The sequence below is a fragment of the Procambarus clarkii genome, chromosome 14 (genome assembly GCF_040958095.1).
Source record: "Procambarus clarkii isolate CNS0578487 chromosome 14, FALCON_Pclarkii_2.0, whole genome shotgun sequence".
Lineage (NCBI taxonomy): Eukaryota > Metazoa > Arthropoda > Malacostraca > Decapoda > Cambaridae > Procambarus > Procambarus clarkii.
Window position 1 is genome coordinate 49,146,871 of NC_091163.1, and position 23,927 is coordinate 49,170,797.

A 23,927-nucleotide genomic window follows, 5' to 3' on the forward strand; every position below is an offset into this window, starting at 1 on the left:
TTTGATATAAAAGGGGGAAAAATATATAAACAAGACTATACAAAACAAACACAAAATGAACAAAAAAAGAAAAAAATGAGGTAGCTTACACGTACTCTCAGGTACACTGTAAGTAATAATTTGCATTTTGAGACACAGGCAAAGCCAGGGGTACAATGGAGTAAGGGAGTATGGCGAGGCTAGGCAACCTAGGTAATAAATGAAATCAAAGAAAAAAGTTGAATAATAAACATAGACAAATTTAAGCTAAAGATTATTAACAATAAGTAGTTTAGTTATGAACGTATAATTAATAAGACCTAAAGAAATATTAAAGCACTCAGTTAACTAAGTCCAATAAATGACTAGTAAAAATTAAATTAAAAATTAATTTAAAAAGTGAAACAAAGAGACTTAGCATACGTAGCCCGCACTAGGTGACAAGGGGGTTAATTATGTTGACTCATTGAGAGTGATAATAAGGTGAGACAAACCACATTTACACATTAGTTTTTACAACAAACCACATTAGTTTTAAGCTTTAGTCAGTAGTGTTTTTTCCTGCCCGAAACGCTTTGCGTAATAGTGGCTTTAGGCATTGTATGTACTAGCTCTTATCTATAAAGCCAACAAACTTGGTAAAATCTCTTTATGTATGTACTTTTGCCTAAATAAAAATTATTATTATTATTATTATTATTATTATTATTATTATTAAGAAAGTGTTGAGGTTATCCTCATTAGCAATTGTAAACATTTTACCTACTGAAGTCTTTCTCACTTTAATCAAGCCATCTCTAACGAAGCACTGATGAATCACATCTGGGTTTTGATGAGGGATTTGACGCAGGCGGTAGAGGAGTTGCTGTCTTTTTCTAGTCAAGCACTCGTTGATGTAGATTCCCTGTCGTTGAGTGATGTAACACTCAATCACCAATGTTGTGCTTTCACAACCCACTCTACCTTCTTCAATATAAATAAATAAATATAAATAAATACATACCGGTAAATAATAACTAAATAAAACCCAACATTAGACATAAGTGTGGGCAAAGATCAGTAACCAAAGAAAATGGAAGAAGGAAGGTGGCGGGGAAGCGAGCGAGTGACGTCATCACAACAAAGGTTCCACTATTGGACGTGTACACGACCCGTGAGATAACACTGACGCTCCTCGCCTATCTTAAAGACGGTCTCCTGTGTCCAAAATACCCGCCAAATTGTCCCTCCCACAATACTCACAAGACAGTTGTGGCAGTGTAAGTGTGTGGTGAGGGCACACCACTGAAGACATTGAGGATATACCACGAGGAAGAGACAAAACTGTTGAAGAAAGGAGTCACTGGCTCCACCTGACCACCTTGGGCCACATTCACCAAGGTACTTAGCAATGGTTTTCTTCTTAGCTACCAATGTTTTTCTTCTTCGCTACCAATGTTTTTCTTCTTAGCTACCAATGTTTTTCTTCTTAGCTACCAATGTTTTTCTTCTTAGCTACCAATGTTTTTCTTCTTAGCTACCAATGTTTTTCTTCTTAGCTACCAATGTTTTTCTTCTTAGCGCCTTCGTGGCAGGTCCGTCTAATTACAAGCTACACAAGCTTCAGAATGCTTCCTGGCAATACGTTAGTAATGAATAAATATGATATGTTAGGTTAGGCTGACCTAACCGAAACTAACCTAACCTAACCTAACCTAACTTAACCAAACCTAACCTAACCTAACCTAACCTAACCTAACCTAACCTAACCTAACCTAACCAAAGCTTGGATCGTCGACTTGATTTGGCGTCACCAGCTTTTTATTTTCGCCTAATTTCTTTATAAAAAGATACTTTTTCAGATTAAAATTATGTTTTTTCGTGTTGTACATTCAGCACCAACATTATAATGAGTAAATATATCATATTATTCATTACTAACATAAGCTTTCTGAAGCTTGTGTAGCTTGTGGTAATTAGACGGACCGAAACCTTCGTAACTTTGGTCCGTCATCTAAGTGTACTGTCGACCTCTCGTAACTGGATATAACTCAATTTTTCTCTACTACATAACACTGAGATTGATTTTAATATAAACAAAAGATTATTAGTTGGTGAATCTCGTGAAGAGGAGTCCTTCGTGTTAGTTATATATGCATTCTCTGCTTGAAACTTGAAGTAAATATGTCTTTTATGATAGGAGAATTAGTTTTATAATAGCAAGATATTATACCAGTAGTTATTAAGTAAATAAACACTGGTGAACATGAAATATGAGAGAAGGTTATGAGCCCTGCCTGATGGGAGCATTTACTATCACCAAATGCCCCTGTTCACCTAGTAATCAGTAAGGGTGTACCTTAGCTATACATACACAGTTTTAATTTATTTTGTTTGGTTTTATTTTGAAATTAAATCTGGGTGAGACAAAAGAAAAATATCCTGCACAAATGATGTTAGGTTAGGGTAAAAACTTCAAAAACTTTTCTCATTGAATAATTAAACCTATAATTATGACTATATGGACTATTAAAAAAAGAGAGGGGGAAGTAGGATTCCTCTTCCTGTTACACAATTTGGGTGTGTGGAACCAGTAATTATTAAAAGAAGGCACCATGCCGGGAAGGCTATGTAGCATTAAGGCAGTGAGGTGAGGCAGCTACTTATTTGAGGAATGCTTATTTTATTTATCTTATAAGCTGAGGCAGCCTATTTTATTTGAGGAATGCTCAGCTGATTCCTCTACATTTAGCATGAAACAAATTTGTGTCCAAGACCTCTTCCTGTTACACAATTTGGCTGTGTAACAATCAGTAAGTAATTATCAAAAGAAGGCACCAAGCTGGGAAGGCTATGTAGCACCATTGTGTGTAGCAATAAACCTAATTTTTTTAACAAATAATGCACCTGTGAGAAACAAATCCTGTCAGCTGTAAAAATATTGATGCAGTTATTTAAATAAAAAATATAGTGAAAGAAATATTACTGGTTTATTTTTATTCTATCTTTTTGTACTGTACAGTACAGTATATCCAAAGAAGTGAAATATTGAGACATAATGCACAATTTAATGAATGATTCAAAAGAAATATGACTACTGTATTACATATCAACATGAAATCTTAATGCTCCATGGTTAACATGATTTAATAAGGATAATATTGGTAATACCTGGTTGATGGGGTTCTGGGAGTTCTTCTACTCCCCAAGCCCGGCCCGAGGCCAGGCTCGACTTGTGAGAGTTTGGTCCACCAGGCTGTTGCTTGGAGCGGCCCGCAGACCCACATACCCACCACAGCCCGGTTGGTCCGGCACTCCTTGGAGGAATAAATCTAGTTTCCTCTTGAAGATGTCCACGGTTGTTCCGGCAATACTTCTTATGCTTGCTGGGAGGACGTTGAACAACCGCGGACCTCTGATGTTTATACAGTGTTCTCTGGTTGTGCCTACGGCACCTCTGCTCTTCACTGGTTCTATTCTACATTTTCTTCCATGTCGTTCACTCCAGTACATTGTTATTTTACTGTGTAGATTTGGTACTTGGCCCTCCAGTATCTTCCAGGTGTATATTATTTGATATCTCTCTCGTCTTCTTTCTAGTGAGTACATTTGGAGGGCTTTGAGACGATCCCAATAATTTAGGTGCTTTATTGCGTCTATGCGTGCCGTATATGTTCTCTGTATTCCCTCTATTTCAGCAATCTCTCCTGCTCTGAAGGGGGAAGTGAGTACTGAGCAGTACTCAAGACGGGACAACACAAGTGACTTGAAGAGTACAACCATTGTGATGGGATCCCTGGAGATGAAAGTTCTCGTAATCCATCCTATCATTTTTCTGGCTGTCGCAATATTTGCTTGGTTATGCTCCTTAAACATTAGGTCGTCAGACATTATTATTCCCAAATCCTTTACATGCTGTTTTCCTACTATGGGTACATTTGATTGTGTTTTGTACTCTGTATTATGTTTAAGATCCTCATTTTTACCGTACCTGAATACCTGGAATTTATCACTGTTAAACATCATGTTATTTTCTGATGCCCAGTCGAAAACTTTATTAATATCAGCTTGAAGTTTTTCAATGTCCTCAGCCGAGGTAATTTTCATACTGATTTTTGTGTCATCTGCAAAGGATGATACGAAGCTGTGACTTGTATTTTTGTCTATATCTGATATGAGAATAAGGAAAAGCAGCGGTGCAAGGACTGTACCCTGAGGTACAGAGCTTTTCACTGCACTTGGACTAGATTTTATATGGTTGACAGTTACTCGCTGAGTCCTGTTTGACAGAAAACTGAGTATCCAGCGTCCTACTTTACCGGTTATTCCCATTGACTTCATTTTGTGTGCTATCACGCCATGGTCACATTTATCGAAAGCCTTTGCGAAGTCCGTGTATATCACATCAGCATTCTCTTTCTCTTCTAATGCCTCAGTGATAACACAAACTATAATTTAATATCTTTATTACTGATATTTTTGTATTAAGAAGCTTAGGTATACATAGCAATGTGCTGCTTCCCTATTCTGTATGAAGGACCATATAGTCCATTCTCATAAACTCTCCCTGGACAGATGTAATAGGACCCATTATCACCACACCAGAAATAAATATCTCCTTGATATCCCCAGAGTCAAACTTAATCTGTGTAAACACACTATGCAAATAAAGGGACCTAGTCTATGGAACTCACTCCCTAATGAATTGAAAAGCTGTCAGACTTTTGCCTCATTCAAAAACAAAACCAAAAAGTACCTAATTTCATCTTCATAGTTTCCTACACTGTGCTTTAAATTTGGTCTGTATCTATTGTTACCCAATCTCCCAATCTTTATGTACTTAATCCAAACAATATTACCTTTGTGATCATTGCTGTCTTCTTTTCAGTGCTAGCAATATGGTGTATTGTGCCTTGTAATTTTTGTTAAACTATCATTCAAGCTGACAATGCAATCAATCTGAGCTACCTATGTGCTTTAATATACCTTCTAATTTCTCTCATCTTTTTTTCTTTGTTTTCTTACCATGTACATTACCTGTTATCATTTTTATAAATTTTGCTAGTATTTACTACTTAAAATTTTGTTAGATTAAGGACCTGCCTGAAACGCTGCACGTACTAGTGGCTTTACAAGAATGTAATCACTATGCTATGTATCCTCATAATCCCAATGTACAGTACCTTCTTGTATATATATATTAATAAATAATAATTAATAATAATAAATAAATAGTCTAGATAAAAAACCAGCTACAAGCTCATCCAACATCCTCACCTCACAGGACGGCCAGTCATACATGGAATCAGGAGAAAACAAAATACTTAAGGCTGATCTATTAGCTCCCACTGACAAAATCTGGGTACAGCACAAGAATATCTTCCAATATTCCTGAGTGTATGAAGTAATTACAGAGCTCAAAGTGCCTCATATCATCTGGTATGAAGTCACTGATACTGTAACAGGGCAATCACAGATATAGTGTTGGAAAGTATGTCCTCTCAAGTAAGACTGAAAACAGATGTTTTTTTTACCCAGATGGTTAAAACCCATGGAACTGCCTACCCACTGAAGCCGACCTGCCAAAATCCAGCTAGAAAATATCATTAGGACAATTAGCGAGACTTAACAAGCCCCCGGCTTTTTATCCTCGTCGAGGCCACTAGATAGATTGTGGCCCTTGGGTAAATTTAGGTAAATATATACGTAAATAGATACCATCGCTTCTCAAGTCTTGGGAGCGAGAAGGGGAGCTATACACTATCTCTTAGAATTACGTAGGTAAACAAAAAATGTAACATATTTGTATACTACAATGTCGGTGCTGGCTGTACAAGTTGAAAAAAACATTGTTTTACTTCGAAATATACTAATTTTATAAGAAAATTTGACGTAAATATGTCGCAAGTGGTCACGGATAAGCTCTGATATGGCAGCGTCGTGATTGACTACAGCTGTAAGATGAAAAATGTTACCTTCTCTCTGATTGGTCAAACTAAAAGCGTAGTGACATCTAGCGAGACCTAAGTGAACTGCTTAGAAATCTTCATAAGTTTACTTCTCTGAATTGCCCTTTGGCACGTTCTTAGCAGGCACTTAGGAACCTTCGTAGCAAACCTACTGACGAAGAAATACATGGAGCTTCGTGAGTCTAGGTCCTTGTTCCTCGCACTCTCATCATCCACCATAAGTACTTGAGTGCTGTATGCTCCACCAGTCTTACATAGGCCTATGCAAGTGTTGGCATATGGACATAGGCCTATGGAATTGCTGGGGCTTGGACATTGACTTATCGAATTGTTAGTGTTTGGACTATATTGATCTAATCATCGACCTGGAAAGTGAGGTACTGCCTCTTCTGGTTAACCGAGAAAGATACAGACAAATATCCAAATACTGATGACCTTCCAGATATTGGTGACCATCCAAATACTGGCGACCGTCCGGATGCTGGCGGCTGGGTAGCGGTAACTGTCTGGATATTGGTGACCATTCAGGTACTGGAAACGATCTGGATATTGGTGACCATTCAGGTACTGGAAACCATCTGGATATTGGTGGCCATTCAGGTACTAGAAACCATCTGGATATTTGTGGCCATTCAGGTACTAGAAACCATCTGGATATTGGTGGCCATTCAGGTACTGGAAACCATCTGGATATTGGTGGCCATTCAGGTACTAGAAACCACCTGGATATTGGTGACCATCTAGTTACTGGTAACCGTCCTGATAGTGGCAACCATCCAGTTACTGGAAACTGGTTAATGGCAACCATCCAGTTACTGGCAACTGTCTGGTTACTGGTGACTGTCCAGATAATGGTAACCTTTCAGATGCTAGCACCTGTCCAGATATGGCAACTGTCCGGATACTGGGACCTGTTCAGATATGGTAATTGTCTTGTGGCAATTGACTGGTGACTGTCCAAATTGTGGCAATCTTTCAAATACTGGCAACTGTTCAGTTACTGGCAACTGTTCAGTTACTGGCAGCTGTTCAGTTACTGGCAGCTGTTCAGTTACTGGCAACTGTTCAGTTACTGGCAGCTGTTCAGTTACTGGCAGCTGTTCAGTTACTGGTAACTGTTCAGTTACTGGCAGCTGTTCAGTTACTGGCAACTGTTCAGTTACTGGCAACTGTTCAGTTACTGGCAGCTGTTCAGTTACTGGCAGCTGTTTAGTTACTGGCAGCTGTTCAGTTACTGGCAGCTGTTTAGTTACTGGCAGCTGTTTAGTTACTGGCAGCTGTTTAGTTACTGGCAACTGTTTAGTTACTGGCAACTGTTCAGTTACTGGCAGCTGTTCAGTTACTGGCAGCTGTTCAGTTACTGGCAGCTGTTTAGTTACTGGCAGCTGTTTAGTTACTGGCAGCTGTTTAGTTACTGGCAACTGTTCAGTTACTGGCAACTGTTTAGTTACTGGCAGCTGTTCAGTTACTGGCAGCTGTTCAGTTACTGGCAGCTGTTCAGTTACTGGCAACTGTTTAGTTACTGGCAACTGTTTAGTTACTGGCAACTGTTTAGTTACTGGCAACTGTTCAGTTACTGGCAGCTGTTCAGTTACTGGCAGCTGTTCAGTTACTGGCAGCTGTCCAGATACTGACGACCCCTCTAGATACTGTGACCCTCTAGATACTGTGACCCTCTAGATACTGGTGACCCTCTAGATACTGGTGACCCTCTAGATACTGTGACCCTCTAGATACTGGTGACCCTCTAGATACTGGTGACCCTATAGATACTGGTGACCCTATAGATACTGTGACCCTCTAGATACTGTGACCCTCTAGATACTGGTGACCCTCTAGATACTGGTGACCCTCTAGATACTGTGACCCTCTAGATACTGGTGACCCTCTAGATACTGTGACCCCTCTAGATACTGTGACCCTCTAGATACTGGTGACCCTCTAGATACTGTGACCCTCTAGATACTGGTGACCCTCTAGATACTGGTGACCCTCTAGATACTGTGACCCTCTAGATACTGGTGACCCTCTAGATACTGTGACCCTCTAGATACTGTGACCCTCTAGATACTGTGACCCTATAGATACTGTGACCCCTCTAGATACTGTGACCCTCTAGATACTGGTGACCCTCTAGATACTGTGACCCTCTAGATACTGGTGACCCTCTAGATACTGTGACCCTCTAGATACTGTGACCCTCTAGATACTGTGACCCTCTAGATACTGGTGACCCTCTAGATACTGTGACCCTCTAGATACTGGTGACCCTCTAGATACTGGTGACCCTCTAGATACTGGTGACCCTCTAGATACTGTGACCCTCTAGATACTGGTGACCCTCTAGATAATGGTGACCCTCTAGATACTGTGACCCTCTAGATAATGGTGACCCTCTAGATACTGTGACCCTCTAGATAATGGTGACCTAGATACTGTGACCCTCTAGATATTGGTGACCCTCTAGATACTGGTGACCCTCTAGATACTGGTGACCCTCTAGATACTGTGACCCTCTAGATACTGGTGACCCTCTAGATAATGGTGACCCTCTAGATACTGTGACCCTCTAGATACTGGTGACCCTCTAGATGCTGTGACCCTCTAGATACTGTGACCCTCTAGATACTGTGACCCTCTAGATACTGTGACCCTCTAGATACTGGTGACCCTCTAGATACTGGTGACCCTCTAGATACTGTGACCCTCTAGATACTGTGACCCTCTAGATACTGTGACCCTCTAGATACTGTGACCCTCTAGATACTGTGACCCTCTAGATACTGTGACCCTCTAGATACTGTGACCCTCTAGATACTGTGACCCTCTAGATACTGGTGACCCTCTAGATACTGTGACCCTCTAGATACTGTGACCCTCTAGATACTGTGACCCTCTAGATACTGTGACCCTCTAGATACTGGTGACCCTCTAGATACTGTGACCCTCTAGATACTGGTGACCCTCTAGATAATGGTGACCCTCTAGATACTGGTGACCCTCTAGATACTGTGACCCTCTAGATACTGGTGACCCTCTAGATACTGTGACCCTCTAGATACTGTGACCCTCTAGATACTGTGACCCTCTAGATACTGTGACCCTCTAGATGCTGGTGACCCTCTAGATACTGTGACCCTCTAGATACTGTGACCCTCTAGATACTGGTGACCCTCTAGATACTGGTGACCCTCTAGATACTGTGACCCTCTAGATACTGTGACCCTCTAGATACTGTGACCCTCTAGATACTGTGACCCTCTAGATACTGGTGACCCTCTAGATACTGTGACCCTCTAGATACTGTGACCCTCTAGATACCGTGACCCTCTAGATACCGTGACCCTCTAGATACCGTGACCCTCTAGATACTGGTGACCCTCTAGATACTGTGACCCTCTAGATACTGTGACCCTCTAGATACTGTGACCCTCTAGATACTGTGACCCTCTAGATACTGTGACCCTCTAGATACTGTGACCCTCTAGATAATGGTGACCCTCTAGATACTGTGACCCTCTAGATAATGGTGACCCTCTAGATACTGTGACCCTCTAGATACTGTGACCCTCTAGATACTGTGACCCTCTAGATACTGTGACCCTCTAGATACTGGTGACCCTCTAGATACTGGTGACCCTCTAGATACTGTGACCCTCTAGATACTGTGACCCTCTAGATACTGTGACCCTCTAGATACTGGTGACCCTCTAGATACTGGTGACCCTCTAGATACTGTGACCCTCTAGATACTGTGACCCTCTAGATAATGGTGACCCTCTAGATACTGTGACCCTCTAGATACTGGTGACCCTCTAGATACTGGTGACCCTCTAGATACTGGTGACCCTCTAGATACTGTGACCCTCTAGATACTGTGACCCTCTAGATACTGTGACCCTCTAGATACTGTGACCCTCTAGATACTGTGACCCTCTAGATACTGGTGACCCTCTAGATACTGTGACCCTCTAGATACTGTGACCCTCTAGATACTGGTGACCCTCTAGATACTGGTGACCCTCTAGATACTGTGACCCTCTAGATACTGTGACCCTCTAGATACTGGTGACCCTCTAGATACTGGTGACCCTCTAGATACTGTGACCCTCTAGATACTGTGACCCTCTAGATACTGGTGACCCTCTAGATACTGTGACCCTCTAGATACTGTGACCCTCTAGATAATGGTGACCCTCTAGATACTGTGACCCTCTAGATACTGTGACCCTCTAGATACTGGTGACCCTCTAGATACTGGTGACCCTCTAGATACTGTGACCCTCTAGATACTGTGACCCTCTAGATACTGTGACCCTCTAGATACTGTGACCCTCTAGATACTGTGACCCTCTAGATACTGGTGACCCTCTAGATACTGTGACCCTCTAGATACTGTGACCCTCTAGATACTGGTGACCCTCTAGATACTGGTGACCCTCTAGATACTGGTGACCCTCTAGATACTGTGACCCTCTAGATACTGTGACCCTCTAGATACTGTGACCCTCTAGATACTGGTGACCCTCTAGATACTGGTGACCCTCTAGATACTGTGACCCTCTAGATACTGTGACCCTCTAGATACTGTGACCCTCTAGATAATGGTGACCCTCTAGATACTGTGATCCTCTAGATACTGGTGACCCTCTAGATACTGGTGACCCTCTAGATACTGGTGACCCTCTAGATACTGTGACCCTCTAGATACTGTGACCCTCTAGATACTGTGACCCTATAGATACTGTGACCCCTCTAGATACTGTGACCCTCTAGATAATGGTGACCCTCTAGATACTGTGACCCTCTAGATACTGTGACCCTCTAGATACTGGTGACCCTCTAGATACTGGTGACCCTCTAGATACTGTGACCCTCTAGATACTGTGACCCTCTAGATACTGGTGACCCTCTAGATACTGTGACCCTCTAGATACTGTGACCCTCTAGATACTGTGACCCTCTAGATACTGTGACCCTCTAGATACTGTGACCCTCTAGATACTGGTGACCCTCTAGATACTGGTGACCCTCTAGATACTGTGACCCTCTAGATACTGGTGACCCTCTAGATACTGGTGACCCTCTAGATACTGGTGACCCTCTAGATACTGGTGACCCTCTAGATACTGTGACCCTCTAGATACTGTGACCCTCTAGATACTGTGACCCTCTAGATACTGTGACCCTCTAGATACTGTGACCCTCTAGATAATGGTGACCCTCTAGATACTGGTGACCCTCTAGATAACTGTGACCCTCTAGATACTGGTGACCCTCTAGATACTGGTGACCCTCTAGATACTGTGACCCTCTAGATACTGTGACCCCTCTAGATACTGTGACCCTCTAGATACTGTGACCCTCTAGATACTGGTGACCCTCTAGATACTGTGACCCTATAGATACTGTGACCCCTCTAGATACTGTGACCCTCTAGATACTGGTGACCCTCTAGATACTGTGACCCTCTAGATACTGTGACCCTCTAGATACTGGTGACCCTCTAGATACTGGTGACCCTCTAGATACTGTGACCCTCTAGATACTGTGACCCTCTAGATACTGGTGACCCTCTAGATACTGTGACCCTCTAGATACTGTGACCCTCTAGATACTGTGACCCTCTAGATACTGTGACCCTCTAGATACTGGTGACCCTCTAGATACTGTGACCCTCTAGATACTGGTGACCCTCTAGATACTGGTGACCCTCTAGATACTGTGACCCTCTAGATACTGTGACCCTATAGATACTGTGACCCCTCTAGATACTGTGACCCTCTAGATAATGGTGACCCTCTAGATAATGGTGACCCTCTAGATACTGGTGACCCTCTAGATACTGGTGACCCTCTAGATACTGTGACCCTCTAGATACTGTGACCCTATAGATACTGTGACCCTATAGATACTGTGACCCTCTAGATAATGGTGACCCTCTAGATAATGGTGACCCTCTAGATACTGGTGACCCTCTAGATACTGGTGACCCTCTAGATACTGTGACCCTCTAGATACTGGTGACCCTCTAGATACTGTGACCCTCTAGATACTGTGACCCTCTAGATACTGTGCCCCTCTAGATACTGGTGACCCTCTAGATACTGTGACCCTCTAGATAATGGTGACCCTCTAGATACTGGTGACCCTCTAGATACTGTGACCCTCTAGATACTGGTGACCCTCTAGATACTGTGACCCTCTAGATACTGGTGACCCTCTAGATACTGTGACCTCTAGATAATGGTGACCCTCTAGATACTGTGACCCTCTAGATACTGGTGACCCTCTAGATACTGTGACCCTCTAGATACTGTGACCCTCTAGATACTGGTGACCCTCTAGATAATGGTGACCCTCTAGATATTGGTGACCATCCAGATAATGGTGACCATCCAGATATTGGTGACCATCCAGATATTGGTGACCATCCAGATGCTAGTAACCAGACATTGGTGACTGGTCACTGGCAATTGTCCAGTTACTGGTGACTATCCATATACTGGCAACCATCCAAAGATATTTTGTGTAGTGCATCCTGGGGTTCAGGGGCTTTCTTGTTTGACACTCAGACAATTGGGTATGGCTCACAGCAGGTTTCTGGAGTTTGTGTCTCATCCCATTTTGGGTGGATGGCCTGGCTCAGGTGCCTGGCCCGGTGCTGGGGTCCCATCATGGTTCCTAGCCCGGTGTTGGGGTCCCATCGTGGTGCCTGGCCCGGTGCTGGGGTCCCATCATGGTGCCTGGCCCGGTGCTGGGGTCCCATCGTGGTGCCTGGCCCAGTGCTGGGGTCCTATTGTGGTTCCTGGCCTGGTGCTGGGGGTACCATTGTGGTTTCTGTGTTTTTCTTGTGAGTTTTGTCTTCAGTTTTTTGGAAGATTTTAATTTTGATTCAAAATGAAGATTCTTCATTTTGGAAGAAAATGCAGAATAGAACCAGTGAAGAGCAGGGGTGCCATAGGCACAATCAGAGAACACTGTATAAACATCAGAGGTCCACGGTTGTTCAACATCCTCCCAGTGAGCATAAGAAATATTGCCGGAACAACCGTGGACACCTTCAAGAGAAAACTAGATAATTTTCTCCAAGGAGTGCCGAACCAACCAAACTGTGGTGGATATGTGGGCCTGCGGGTCGCTGCAAGCAACAGCCTAGTGGACCAAACTCTCACAAGTCAAGCCTGGCCTCGGGCCGGGCTTGGGGAGTAGAACTCCCAGAACCCCATCAACCAGATATCAACCAACCAGGTATCAACCAGTTCTGGGGTTTCTTCATACCTCTATTCCTTCAACAGAAAGGGTGGGGAAGAGGGTTGTATTCTTTCCTCTTCCAGATAACTATGCGGGAATGCAGGCAAAAGACACTGGCACTGTGGCAGAAAATTTGGGTTAATTTTGTCTCCACCCAACACTACATTGCCTAACTGCTGTCTAGCAAGAGATAAGTGCATGGAGACTTAATATGCCATAACTGACAGGAAACTTCAACAGTAATCAACCATAAATAACAAATATTCATTGTGCCTGTTTATGTATGACCCTGCTGCCAGGCGTACACCATATTCTTAACCCACCTCCACTACCAATCTCCACGTATCTACCTCTGTAAACATTACCAAGTATCTACCACCGTAAACATGTCCAAACCTGGCAACAGGCAAGGTAGAGGTGCCTCTCGCCCATTCAACTTGTTACCAAGAGACCCAAATGAAACAACGGCAACACTGGGATCATCGCCAGTGTTGGTAAACACAGCATCTGGCGTTACCAACCCTCTCTCCCAGCTGCTGCCAACGACTCAACTCAAAACTCAAGCTGTGGAATTCACTCAATCTATGCCTCCCTGTATAAATTTCAAACCATTGCGGGACAACAAATAGCTGAAGAACCTACACAATTTAGTGTAGATTGTGTAGTTTCAATCTAGTTTCCTCGGAAGCAATTGAGGCCCCTCCAAGCCACGGTCTCCCATCAACAACAAACTATGTCCGCCTCCTTTAATCTTCGATGACCAACAATCAAGCAATTCACAAGTGACACAATGGAGCAAATAAATAAGATTATGACCAGGGGAAATGCAACCAGGATAAAGCGACATCCTTCAAAAGCTGGAAAAATAAATAAATCTCCAGATGCACCAGGCGGCCTCTGAAGACGCCTTAGAACAACAACAATTTCACGACTCTCTGATCATTAGCTCTGCGGATCTACCAGAGGAACTACAATGTGAGAACTGCTGTAATGTAGCTCACGCCCTTAATTATTTTAAAGATCAAAGTCTACGTTGATATCAAATCGGCTGTTAGAAAAGATTAAAACAGTCCCCACAGCATTACGTGAATGCTCATCAAACTTGCAAATCAGGCTGCTAAGTATGACCTCATACAAACAGCTGCAAAACAAAAAACCAACCTCTATATAAATGAGTGCCTTACCAAGCAGCATGGATCCCTCCTCTACAGACTGCGTCAAATTCACCAACAAAACCCAGGTGTTATTAAGCAGTGCTACACTAGGAATGGAACGATCATTGTAAAGAAGGAAAGAGCAGGAAGAAGATATGAAATAAAGTGTGACCAACAACTACTGACCTTTAATGACTGTGGCATATCTGAAAACCAGAATCTTTCCAATGCCAATACTGAAAATATCTCATGAGTGTCTGAGCCTAACCTGGCCTAACCTTGTCCAAGGTGCTGTCTTTCACTCTATTGGTTAAATAATGCTCTCTCATCCATAAAAGTTCCTAACATCTCAGTAAAGTCTCCATGTACTTATGTAAGCATCTACCTCAGTATCTTAGTAAAATCTTACTCAAATGTATTATCTTACTCTGTTATCTTTAAATTTAATGGTATTTTGATTTATATTGTTCACTTATTGGATTTAATTAATATAGGTCATATTTTTCTTAAGTATATATTAATTATAGGATCATAACTAAGCTAATTATAGTTAATTATCATTAAAATTATATTACTTTATGATTATTTAAGTCAGTATTAATTAATTAAGATTAAGCTTGTAATTTTTTTGTCTTCATTAATTCCATATTGTTATTGAACATTATTCTTGTCAATCTTTATTGATTTTTGTTTTTACTTGTGTATCCTTCTTGTCTAACTACAGTGATCTTTATTTGACTTTTTTGTGTGTGTTTTTGTTATAGTTATTTGATATTTACAGCAGATATAGTATTTTAGTGTTGTGTAATTGCTTGCCTTATTGTATCTTGACTCCATTGCATCTACATGCAAGCTGATATTGATCCTCAACTAAATCTGCTCTCACACATCTACAATAACCACCATATTGATCATCACTACTGCACCTATTACACACCAAACTTTGCACAAAAAAAAAACCCTCCAAAATAACACTTGCCTATTAGTTTTCAACCAAAATGTCAGATCACTTGGTAAAAAAATTGATGATATAAATGCACTACTCACAGCATTAGGTACTAAACTATCATTTATTATTTTAACAGAGACCTGGCTAAGTAAAGACTATACTCAACTCTACTTTTTCACTTATTGTGTTGCATATAATATTACTTGATGTTGAATTATAATGCAACTTGCATACATTAAGTATACACCTGATTAATAGTGTCACAATAATGTGCACACAAATGTTTTCAATTACGCCTTGTATGTATTCACATTTTTCATTATTATATTTACACACATCCACTCACTATTTACAGGTTTTTGCAACATCATTGCACATTTAGAAGTCTTGGAGATAGTGGTAATCGTTGAAGCAGTTGACAGCACACAACGGGACTGCACACACTTCACACCATATTTGCACTAGTTTATGGTTCTGTGGTCTCTCTTTTTTTTTCTTTTTGTTCTACAAACTATGCAATCACGTTGGTCTATATGCACGCTTTCCAGCAGGTGGCAAATGTTTTAGTCTGTGTGCTTAAAAGGCCTCCGTGTAAGTGAGCCTGGGTGTAGCAGCATGTTGCAACACTGGGTTCATGATGGGGTCTTTGTATGCCAAGAATTTCTTTGCCAAACTTTGTTAGTAACTTTGTCACAAGTGTAAAACGGAAACTTGGTTTACGTCCAGTTTTCACCAGATACATATTGTAGCTGTTCAGCATGCTTACGTCAACCAGATGGAAAAACATTTTTCTCATCCACTTCAATGTTTTCCTAACACACTCGACAGCGCCCACCATCATGTCACGTTTATCAACCAAACGCATGTTGATATTATAGTCAAGAAGACAATCTGGCTTATATACTGGTTGTTTTGTTACTCGGTTCACCTTGCCACTGTTCACCATTGTACCATCATAAACGGTTGTCAGCAAGTTCACTTCTCTCGTCTTTCCACCTAACTGAGAGTATTTGATCACTTTTTCTTAGCTGGCAGTCACCAACTTCAAGATTATTGTCAAACACTGGCATTTCTCGTCTTCTTGACTTTACTGTGCCACACACTCCAGTTCTATTTTCAATCAAGAACTTAGCTAGCAAGGGACTTGTATAGTAGTTATCTGTGTATAAAATGTGGCCCTTGTTCATCCATGGTGCCATCAGTGACTTTACCACACTACCTGAGAAACCATGTTGGTCGTTACCGGGAATGTCTACATTGCTAATAGAATACAGAATCATGTGTAACACGTATCTTGTTTCACAGTCACAAAGAACAACGAATTTCAATCCAAATCTGTTGCGTTTGGAGGGAATATACTGCTTGAACCCAACACGTCCTTTGAAAAGCACAAGGGATTCGTCAATCACCAGCTTCTGTGCTGGTACGTTGAAATATCTGTGCTTTCCAATCACTTCATTCATAATATGCCTGACTCTCCAAAGTCTATCAATCTCTGTCTGGTCTTCATTACTTGCAAACTGAAGACACCTGAGGAGTATCTGAAACCTGTCTTGGGACATATATTTCCCGAACTAAGGTGTTGGAACAGTCTGGTCTTTGCTCCAATAATCTGAGATAATATGTTTTACACAATGTTTCATCAACATACATAGTGCCAAAAATAAATACATTTCACCTACAGTGGTGTTTTTCCAATGCTGTAATCGTGAAAATTCTGTTATATTTTTCCAATGAGATAAGCTGCATGAAGGTTCGTTTGGTGTACAATATATTCCATGAGCGTCTCATCATTAAATGCTGTAAAATAGTCTATTTCACACATGTCCTTGCCAGTATCAGGGAAAAGGTTTGTAATACCATCACTCCACACAAGTACACCTTGTGTCCTGCGAGACGAAACACCGGCACGACGGCGAAGAATCGTTGCACACCATGTACCAGGAGCTGAAGCCTGTCTATGCAAAGTACGGGTGCTATGTGAACATGAGGTAATATCACGTGAACATGAGGGTCTTGGTTCCTCATGTGGTGCCATGCGGTGGCGCTTGGCTGGGTGAGACGCTGCTGACGCGACAAAATCTCGCTTGGTAACACCACTGGCACTAGCGACAGGCATGGTAACACTATGTTCTGAATCCACCTCATTAAAACCAGAAAAAGTGTCACCTTCCTCTGACTCGTCGCCCAAAAATCCTCATACTCTAAATAAGTACAAGAACTGTGTGGTCGTGCACGAATTGGAGTAGACACTGGGCGAGGAGGTACTGGTGAGCGTGTAGGCCCCGCCATGGGAGGAGGCTGTATCTCAAATTCACTCTGTGCTACTATCATCGGTCAATTGTGTGTAGTGCTTATCAATGTCAGAGTTATCAATATCACATTCCTCACCATCAGAAAATAATTCACTAGTTATAATTCACTTAACTCTTGAGTAAGTGATTGAGCGGTGTGTGCCCGGGAGGCATTTGGCCGTGCGCTCACCATGGTGACTTCTAGGTAACTGAGGCTTTCCACGCGTTGGTGGCGGAGCTGGATTTTTTCAAAATGGCGGCTGTTTACTATAGCCCCTAGGCACCGTATGGGGGGCCCCCACTACCCCCCACTGGCTATTCAAATCTTGCGCGGTACTTCATTACGTCATGTGACGTGATGCGCACTTTTGCGTAAGTTACTCAAAAGTCATATGACGTGTTTTGCAGCTTAAGGGTTAAGTGAATGAGTATTACCTGATGCTTGGACAAAGAGTGTTATTGTTCATATCCCCAAACCACACTCAGATAATTATAGGCCCATATCTCTAACATCATGTGTTTGTAAAGTGCTTGAACACATTGTCCTTAACCGACTCACATATCGTATACAGGGGCACCTGTCTCCCCAACTGTTTGGATTTATGCCTGGGGCTCAGGACACAACACTGTTTTCCTGACTACTTCGCTCAGATTGAAGCTTCCCCTCAAGCCGTCTTCATCAACCTAGCAGCAGCTTTTGATACAGCAAACAGGGAAATCATGGTAGAACAGCTTGCTGAGCTGGGAATACAAGGAAAATTACTGAAATGGATAATGGGCTGCTGAAATGGTCTAATCGAACAGCATGTTTTGTTTAACCACTGTACTGTTCTGCATTAAAATATGACAACCCCTTGGTGCACAGAAAATAAATTCTTTCCAAACAATTATTTTCTCTTCTTATATTGTTAAAAGAAGTCTCTGATCAATGAGAATAACTGGAAAAGTAGGACGCTGGATACTCAATTTCCTGTCGAACAGAACACAAAGAGTAACAGTCAATCAGATAAAATCGAGTCCAAGCGATGTTAAAAGCTCTGTACCTCAAGGTACAGTCCTTGCACTGCTACTGTTCCTTATTCTCATATCTGATATAGACAAAAATACACGTCACAGCTTCGTGTTGTCCTTTGCAGATGACACAAAAATCAGCATGAAAATTACCTCTGCTGAAGACATTGAAAAACTACAAGCAGATGTCAACAAAGTTTTCGATTGAGCAGCAGAAAATAACATGATGTTTAACAGTGATAAATTTCAGGTACTCGGGTACGGTAAAAATGAGGATCTGAAACATAATACATGCCTAATTAAACAGCTTGTCTTATATACTGGCATTTGGGTGAGGTGATATGTTGCAACAGTTTTGTATGAGGGTGAACAAACTTTTGACCAACACAAGACAGAACACGGAACATTGGGTATTAATTGGATAAATGAGAGGGAAGAATGGAAGTAACTGCAAAGGGCCTATTGGCCCATACTTACTCTTGATGCTTCTGGTACTCCGTACCAATATAGAACCTGCTCTTACCATAATACATAAACAAAATGATTACATTTTTCTAAACATTTATTATGTTTTGATGGGAAAATTTAGTTATAGAAACCTTAAATGTTTTATTTCGCCTAATAGGTAATACGGCTTCCAGTCTCTGCTCGGCTACCAAGGACGATAGCAAACACAACTTCTGCCCATTAATGATGGTAAGGACAATTTTATTCTTACTGTACAAGAGGTGAGTGTGTGTGTCATGTTGATGTCATTAACCAGTTATGGTGAGCATATTAATCATGATGTTTACAGTAACTAGTGATAATGACTGTATTTATTATGTTTTCAATAACTAGTGATGGTGAGTGTATTTATTATAATGTTATTAACTAATGATGGTGAGTATTAATCTTGATGTCATTAACCAGTAATGGTGAATGTATTAATCATGGTGTTGTCATTAACCAGTGATGGTGAGTGTATTAATCATGGTGTTATTAACCAGTGATGGTGAGTGTATTAATCATGGTGTTATTAACCAGTGATGGTGAGTGTATTAATCATGGTGTTATTAACCAGTGATGGTGAGTGTATTAATCATGGTGTTGTCATTAACCAGTGATGGTGAGTGTATTAATCATATTGTCATTAACCAGTGATGGTGAGTGTATTAATCATATTGTCATTAACCAGTGCTAGCAAGTGTATTAATCATGGTGTCATTACCCTGTGATGGTGAGTGTATTATTGTTATCACCCAGTGATGGTGAGTGTATTATTGTTATCACCCAGTGATGGCGAGTGTATTATTGTTATCACCCAGTGATGGTGAGTGTATTATTGTTATCACCCTGTGATGGTGAGTGTATTATTGTTATCACCCAGTGATGGTGAGTGTATTATTGTTATCACCCAGTGATGGTGAGCATATTATTGTTATCACCCAGTGATGGTGAGTGTATTATTGTTATCACCCAGTGATGGTGAGTGTATTAATCATGGTGATATTAACTAGTTATGTTGAGTGTATTAACCCTCTGAACTGCACATAGTGCCTTAATGCACTCAATCGGGGGTGCGCATAACCCCTTAATGCACTCGTAGATATATTGTAGGATTCAAAACTTGGGTACAAGATGGAGGACTGAGGCTTCCAATGAGCATCCACCAGTTTGAAAAATATTCCCAGCATGCCCCACAGCCGTGGGCAGACTCATTTTCTGGGGGAAGCCCCTACGGCTCCCCGGAGCTATCCATGGCTGATATGGATACCCTAACTATTTTGCATCAGTCAATGTGGGTGGAGTTCTAGGCCTACCGAGGACCACAAGCCAGAACCTGGCCCCCTCAGAGAGGCACGGGGAGCAATGGCCCATAGAAATGCACATGTGATTTGGAGCATTCTATATCTGCCATTGACCGGGACAGGCACCCAGAAAGGTAAGCGCCACAAAACAAACCCCTATTCTGGTTAACAACAATAATCGACAAACGAGTTGACAGAACTCCCCCAGGAAAACGAATTAACAAGCATGACGTCACACGAGCTGCGCCGCATGTCTGCGCAGCTTCCCCCCTTCCTGGGAGGGGGAAGGGGGAGCCCCAGACCCCCGCGCCGACGATCCCCGCCCCAGTTCCTCGGCTGATGGGATAATGCACGGTTGTGTGGCTCCAGCTCCGGTCTTGTCTTAGTGCTGTGATTTGTTTTCAGTGCTGCTCTTACGGTGGTCGTGTGAGCTGGGAGTAGTATTCTCAGGTACTCGGGCTGCATGTGCTTAGGGTCACCCTCCCCGAGTGCCCTGTAAGTACCGCCCTTGGGGCTTGGGGTTGCCTTCCACAAGTCACCTTGGGTCTACCTCTGTTGGCTTTTCGCTGCTTGGCGTTTGGCCGCCCCGAGTGTTTGGGGGTTTTACTCCCTTGTTTACCTTGGGGTAAGTGGTAGTTATAGCACTGGTGGGGCGCAGGGTACTGCGTAGCTAGTTTTCACCTATGACAGCGGCCGGCTCTGTTCCCTCTGGGTACATTGTCCGCTTGTGTGGTTTTTCTTTTATATTTGTTTTTGCCTGGTAGGGGGGTCTGCCTTGTGTTCCCCCCCCCCCCTTATATTAGGTTCGTTTGTGTGGTGGCACCCCCTGCTTCGCCCTCATGGGTGGACACGTCCCGTGGGTTCAGCTTTAGCAGTTTGCTTGGTAGTTTGGGGCGCCGGTTAGCAGTGTCCTGCCTCCTGCCTGGGATAACCCTTAGCAGACCCAGTCTAGGGGCCCTGGGAAACCCCGTGGGGGCTCTCGGGTCCGATAGTGGAGACCCTTGGGTCCCCTCTCACTTTGTGCGAGTTGAGGGTTGCTCTGTCCCTTTGTCTCAGGGTGACTCTCCTTGTTTTTGCCTCCATCATGCTGCCTGTTGGGTCGGTGACACATTCGACCCTGAGTCCTGTGAGCTTTGTTGCTTGTTCGTGACTCCATTCACCCAGTCTGCTGATGAATTCCCATGGGTGCAGGCAGCTCGCTCGTTGCTGGGTAGGATGTTGCAACGCGCTCAGGTTTGTCGCTTCCCCGGACGCCCCGATGCTGCCCCGCTTGTGTACGGACCCAGACTTGGAGGTTTTGGTCACTTCAGCCTTGGTTCTTCCACGCCCCCCTTGTTTTTCCCCCTCCTGCTTCCGGCCCCTATGCATCTGCAGGCTTTGGGGTCGGGGCGGGGTTAGAGGTTCTGAGACTTGGGCAGTTTCGGGGGTTGCCCCGTCCGGGGTAGCTGCGGAGGCATTCGAGTTTGTTCCTCCGGCCGATGCTCCGGGGTCTGACCAGTGAGCCCCTTCTCTTCCAGCTCTCTCGGCTACCCCGGCTTTTTCTTGTGGGGCCGGGGCTTTGGAGGTCGACTCGGCCCCGGGGCCTGGTGTAGAGGCTCCTGGGGTTGGGGAGGAGCGGCCATGGGGGCCTTGGGCTCCATTGCGCCCCGCCTGGATTTCCGTCCATCTGAGTGGGGCTTACTGTTGCGAGGAGTGGGGTTTTCTTTCCCCCCTCTGCGTACGATTTGGGCTTGGGTTCTGCTCCTCCCCGGGTTCGGTTCCGTGTCCCTGTGGTTTCTTCGGTTCCGTCTTCCGGAGGTTTTCGGCCTACTGTGCCTACTGCAGGGCTATTAGCCCATACTGGGCAGCTCTTGTTCTCTCCACCTGATTTCTTCCTCGGTTCACGGGTGTCTGCGGGTAGCCTCATGTCCCTTCCGAGGCGGCTCCTGCCTGTACTCCTGCCCCTCTCCTATGCTTGTCTAACCTTGCTGGAGTTCGGGACCCCGCCTCCACCTTGTTCTGCAGTGCAACGGTGGGGGTGCCTGTTCGGTGGTACGTTTTCCTGTGTCAAGGGTGTTTTGTGCTCGCCTCCTTGTGCTTGCAGGATTGGGTTCTGGCTCTTTGGTTCCGCCTCTCCCCTGTCGTTTGCCTATTGAGTGGATTCTGTGCTTCATGGGCGCTCTCGTCTCTGCTCTTGGGGCTGTGTATGGGGTCAGGCCAAGTTGGACTGCCTAATGTGTTCCTTCGATTGCCGGTTACACTGCACACATTTCTTCTACCGACCCTGTGGCTCAGTTGGGTGCTCGGTTTCCGCCTGTGTCCCCTTGTGTGCCACTCATGTACGATTTATCTATCTTCTGTTGCTTCCTCGGGGAGTGTGGTGACGTTTTGCTGCGGTTTTGGTACTGCAGCTGTGTGTCAGGGTTGGTTGTGGCATTATGTTCGGCTCTTCCGTGCTCCCTCTGGGGCCCTCCCTCCTTGCTGGTCTTGCTGTGCCGGGCCTGTTTTTTCCATGTTCCTTGGATTCTCTGGTTTGTCCTCGCCTCGTTGTGCTGGCTGGGGATGAGCTTGGGGTCTTCATCTCGCCCCTCGCCTATCCTCCGGTTTCGGTTCAAGTTCCAGAGCCAAGTGGGCTTCCTTCCTTAGTGTTTTTCCCGGCTGCCCCGGGGTTTTTCTTGACGCTGGGGCTTTGAGGGGACAGCTCGGCCCCGGGGCCTGCAGGGGGGGTTCCCGGGGCTGGGGTGGGGCTCACGTGAGGGGCCTCAGGCCCCGTTGGTCCCCGCCGGGGTATTTCTACCCCTCTGGGCGGGGGCTTGCGGTTTTGTGGTGTGGGGTTTTTCCGTTCCCCCTCTTCGCACGTGCTTTGTGGGCATCGGCCCCTCCCTGGGCTCGGTTTCCTTGTCCATTATGCCCATTGTTTCCGTCCTGTAGGTGGGTGCTTTTCTACGGTCTTCGCCCCTTTTTTCCGAGACGGGCCTTCTCCGTCATGTCCCCCTCTTCTTGGGGTTTCTGCATGACTTTTGGTCTCGGGTGCGACGGGGTTTTTGTGCCTTCGTCCTTTGTGTTTGCTTCTTTTTGTTCTCGAAGGTTCAGGACGGTTTTGCTACTTCCCTCCGGTCCTTTCTAGAGCTTGTGGGTCCTATTCCTGGCAGCTTCTGGGTGTTTGGCCTTCTTGTTATTTTGTGCATATCTCTTCTCTTTGCGCTATCTCGGTGCTACTTGTTTTCCTGGGGGCGATTTTGCTCCTCTTAATGAGTCTTTTCGCTCCTGCCCTTCGGCGGGATGTTGGTGCGGGGCGGCTCCTTATGCGGGTTCCTTCCCTGTCAGCTGCACTTGTGGCGGTGGACTTGCACGCTTGTGGCATTTTGGTTTTGGTCCTGCGTTTTCTTTTCCCTCCTGGGGCTGTCATAGGATTGGCTTGCGGAGGATGTAGAGGCGCTTGGAGCCGTTCCTGGGACTGGCACCTTGGTTTCTGCTGCTAGCTTTCAGTATCGATGTGCCTTCTGCGCCGTTTTGCAGGCTGTCTCGTGCATTGTTTCACCTCCGGCCTGCTTATGTACTGCCTGTGC

The 23,927-nt window shown here is 43.9% G+C and overlaps 1 protein-coding gene across 1 annotated transcript in view; it reads left to right on the top strand.

Moving 5' to 3' along the window:
- Window positions 1-1,021: 1,021 nt before the first annotated feature.
- Window positions 1,022-23,927, top strand: part of LOC123749156 (uncharacterized) — a 546,434-nt gene continuing 523,528 nt past the window's right edge. Inside the window, exons 1-2 of the mRNA XM_069324597.1 lie at window positions 1,022-1,359; window positions 19,215-19,285. Coding sequence (XP_069180698.1) covers window positions 19,280-19,285 — 6 coding nt within the window. The 5' untranslated portion in view covers window positions 1,022-1,359; window positions 19,215-19,279. The remainder of the gene's footprint in view (window positions 1,360-19,214; window positions 19,286-23,927) is intronic.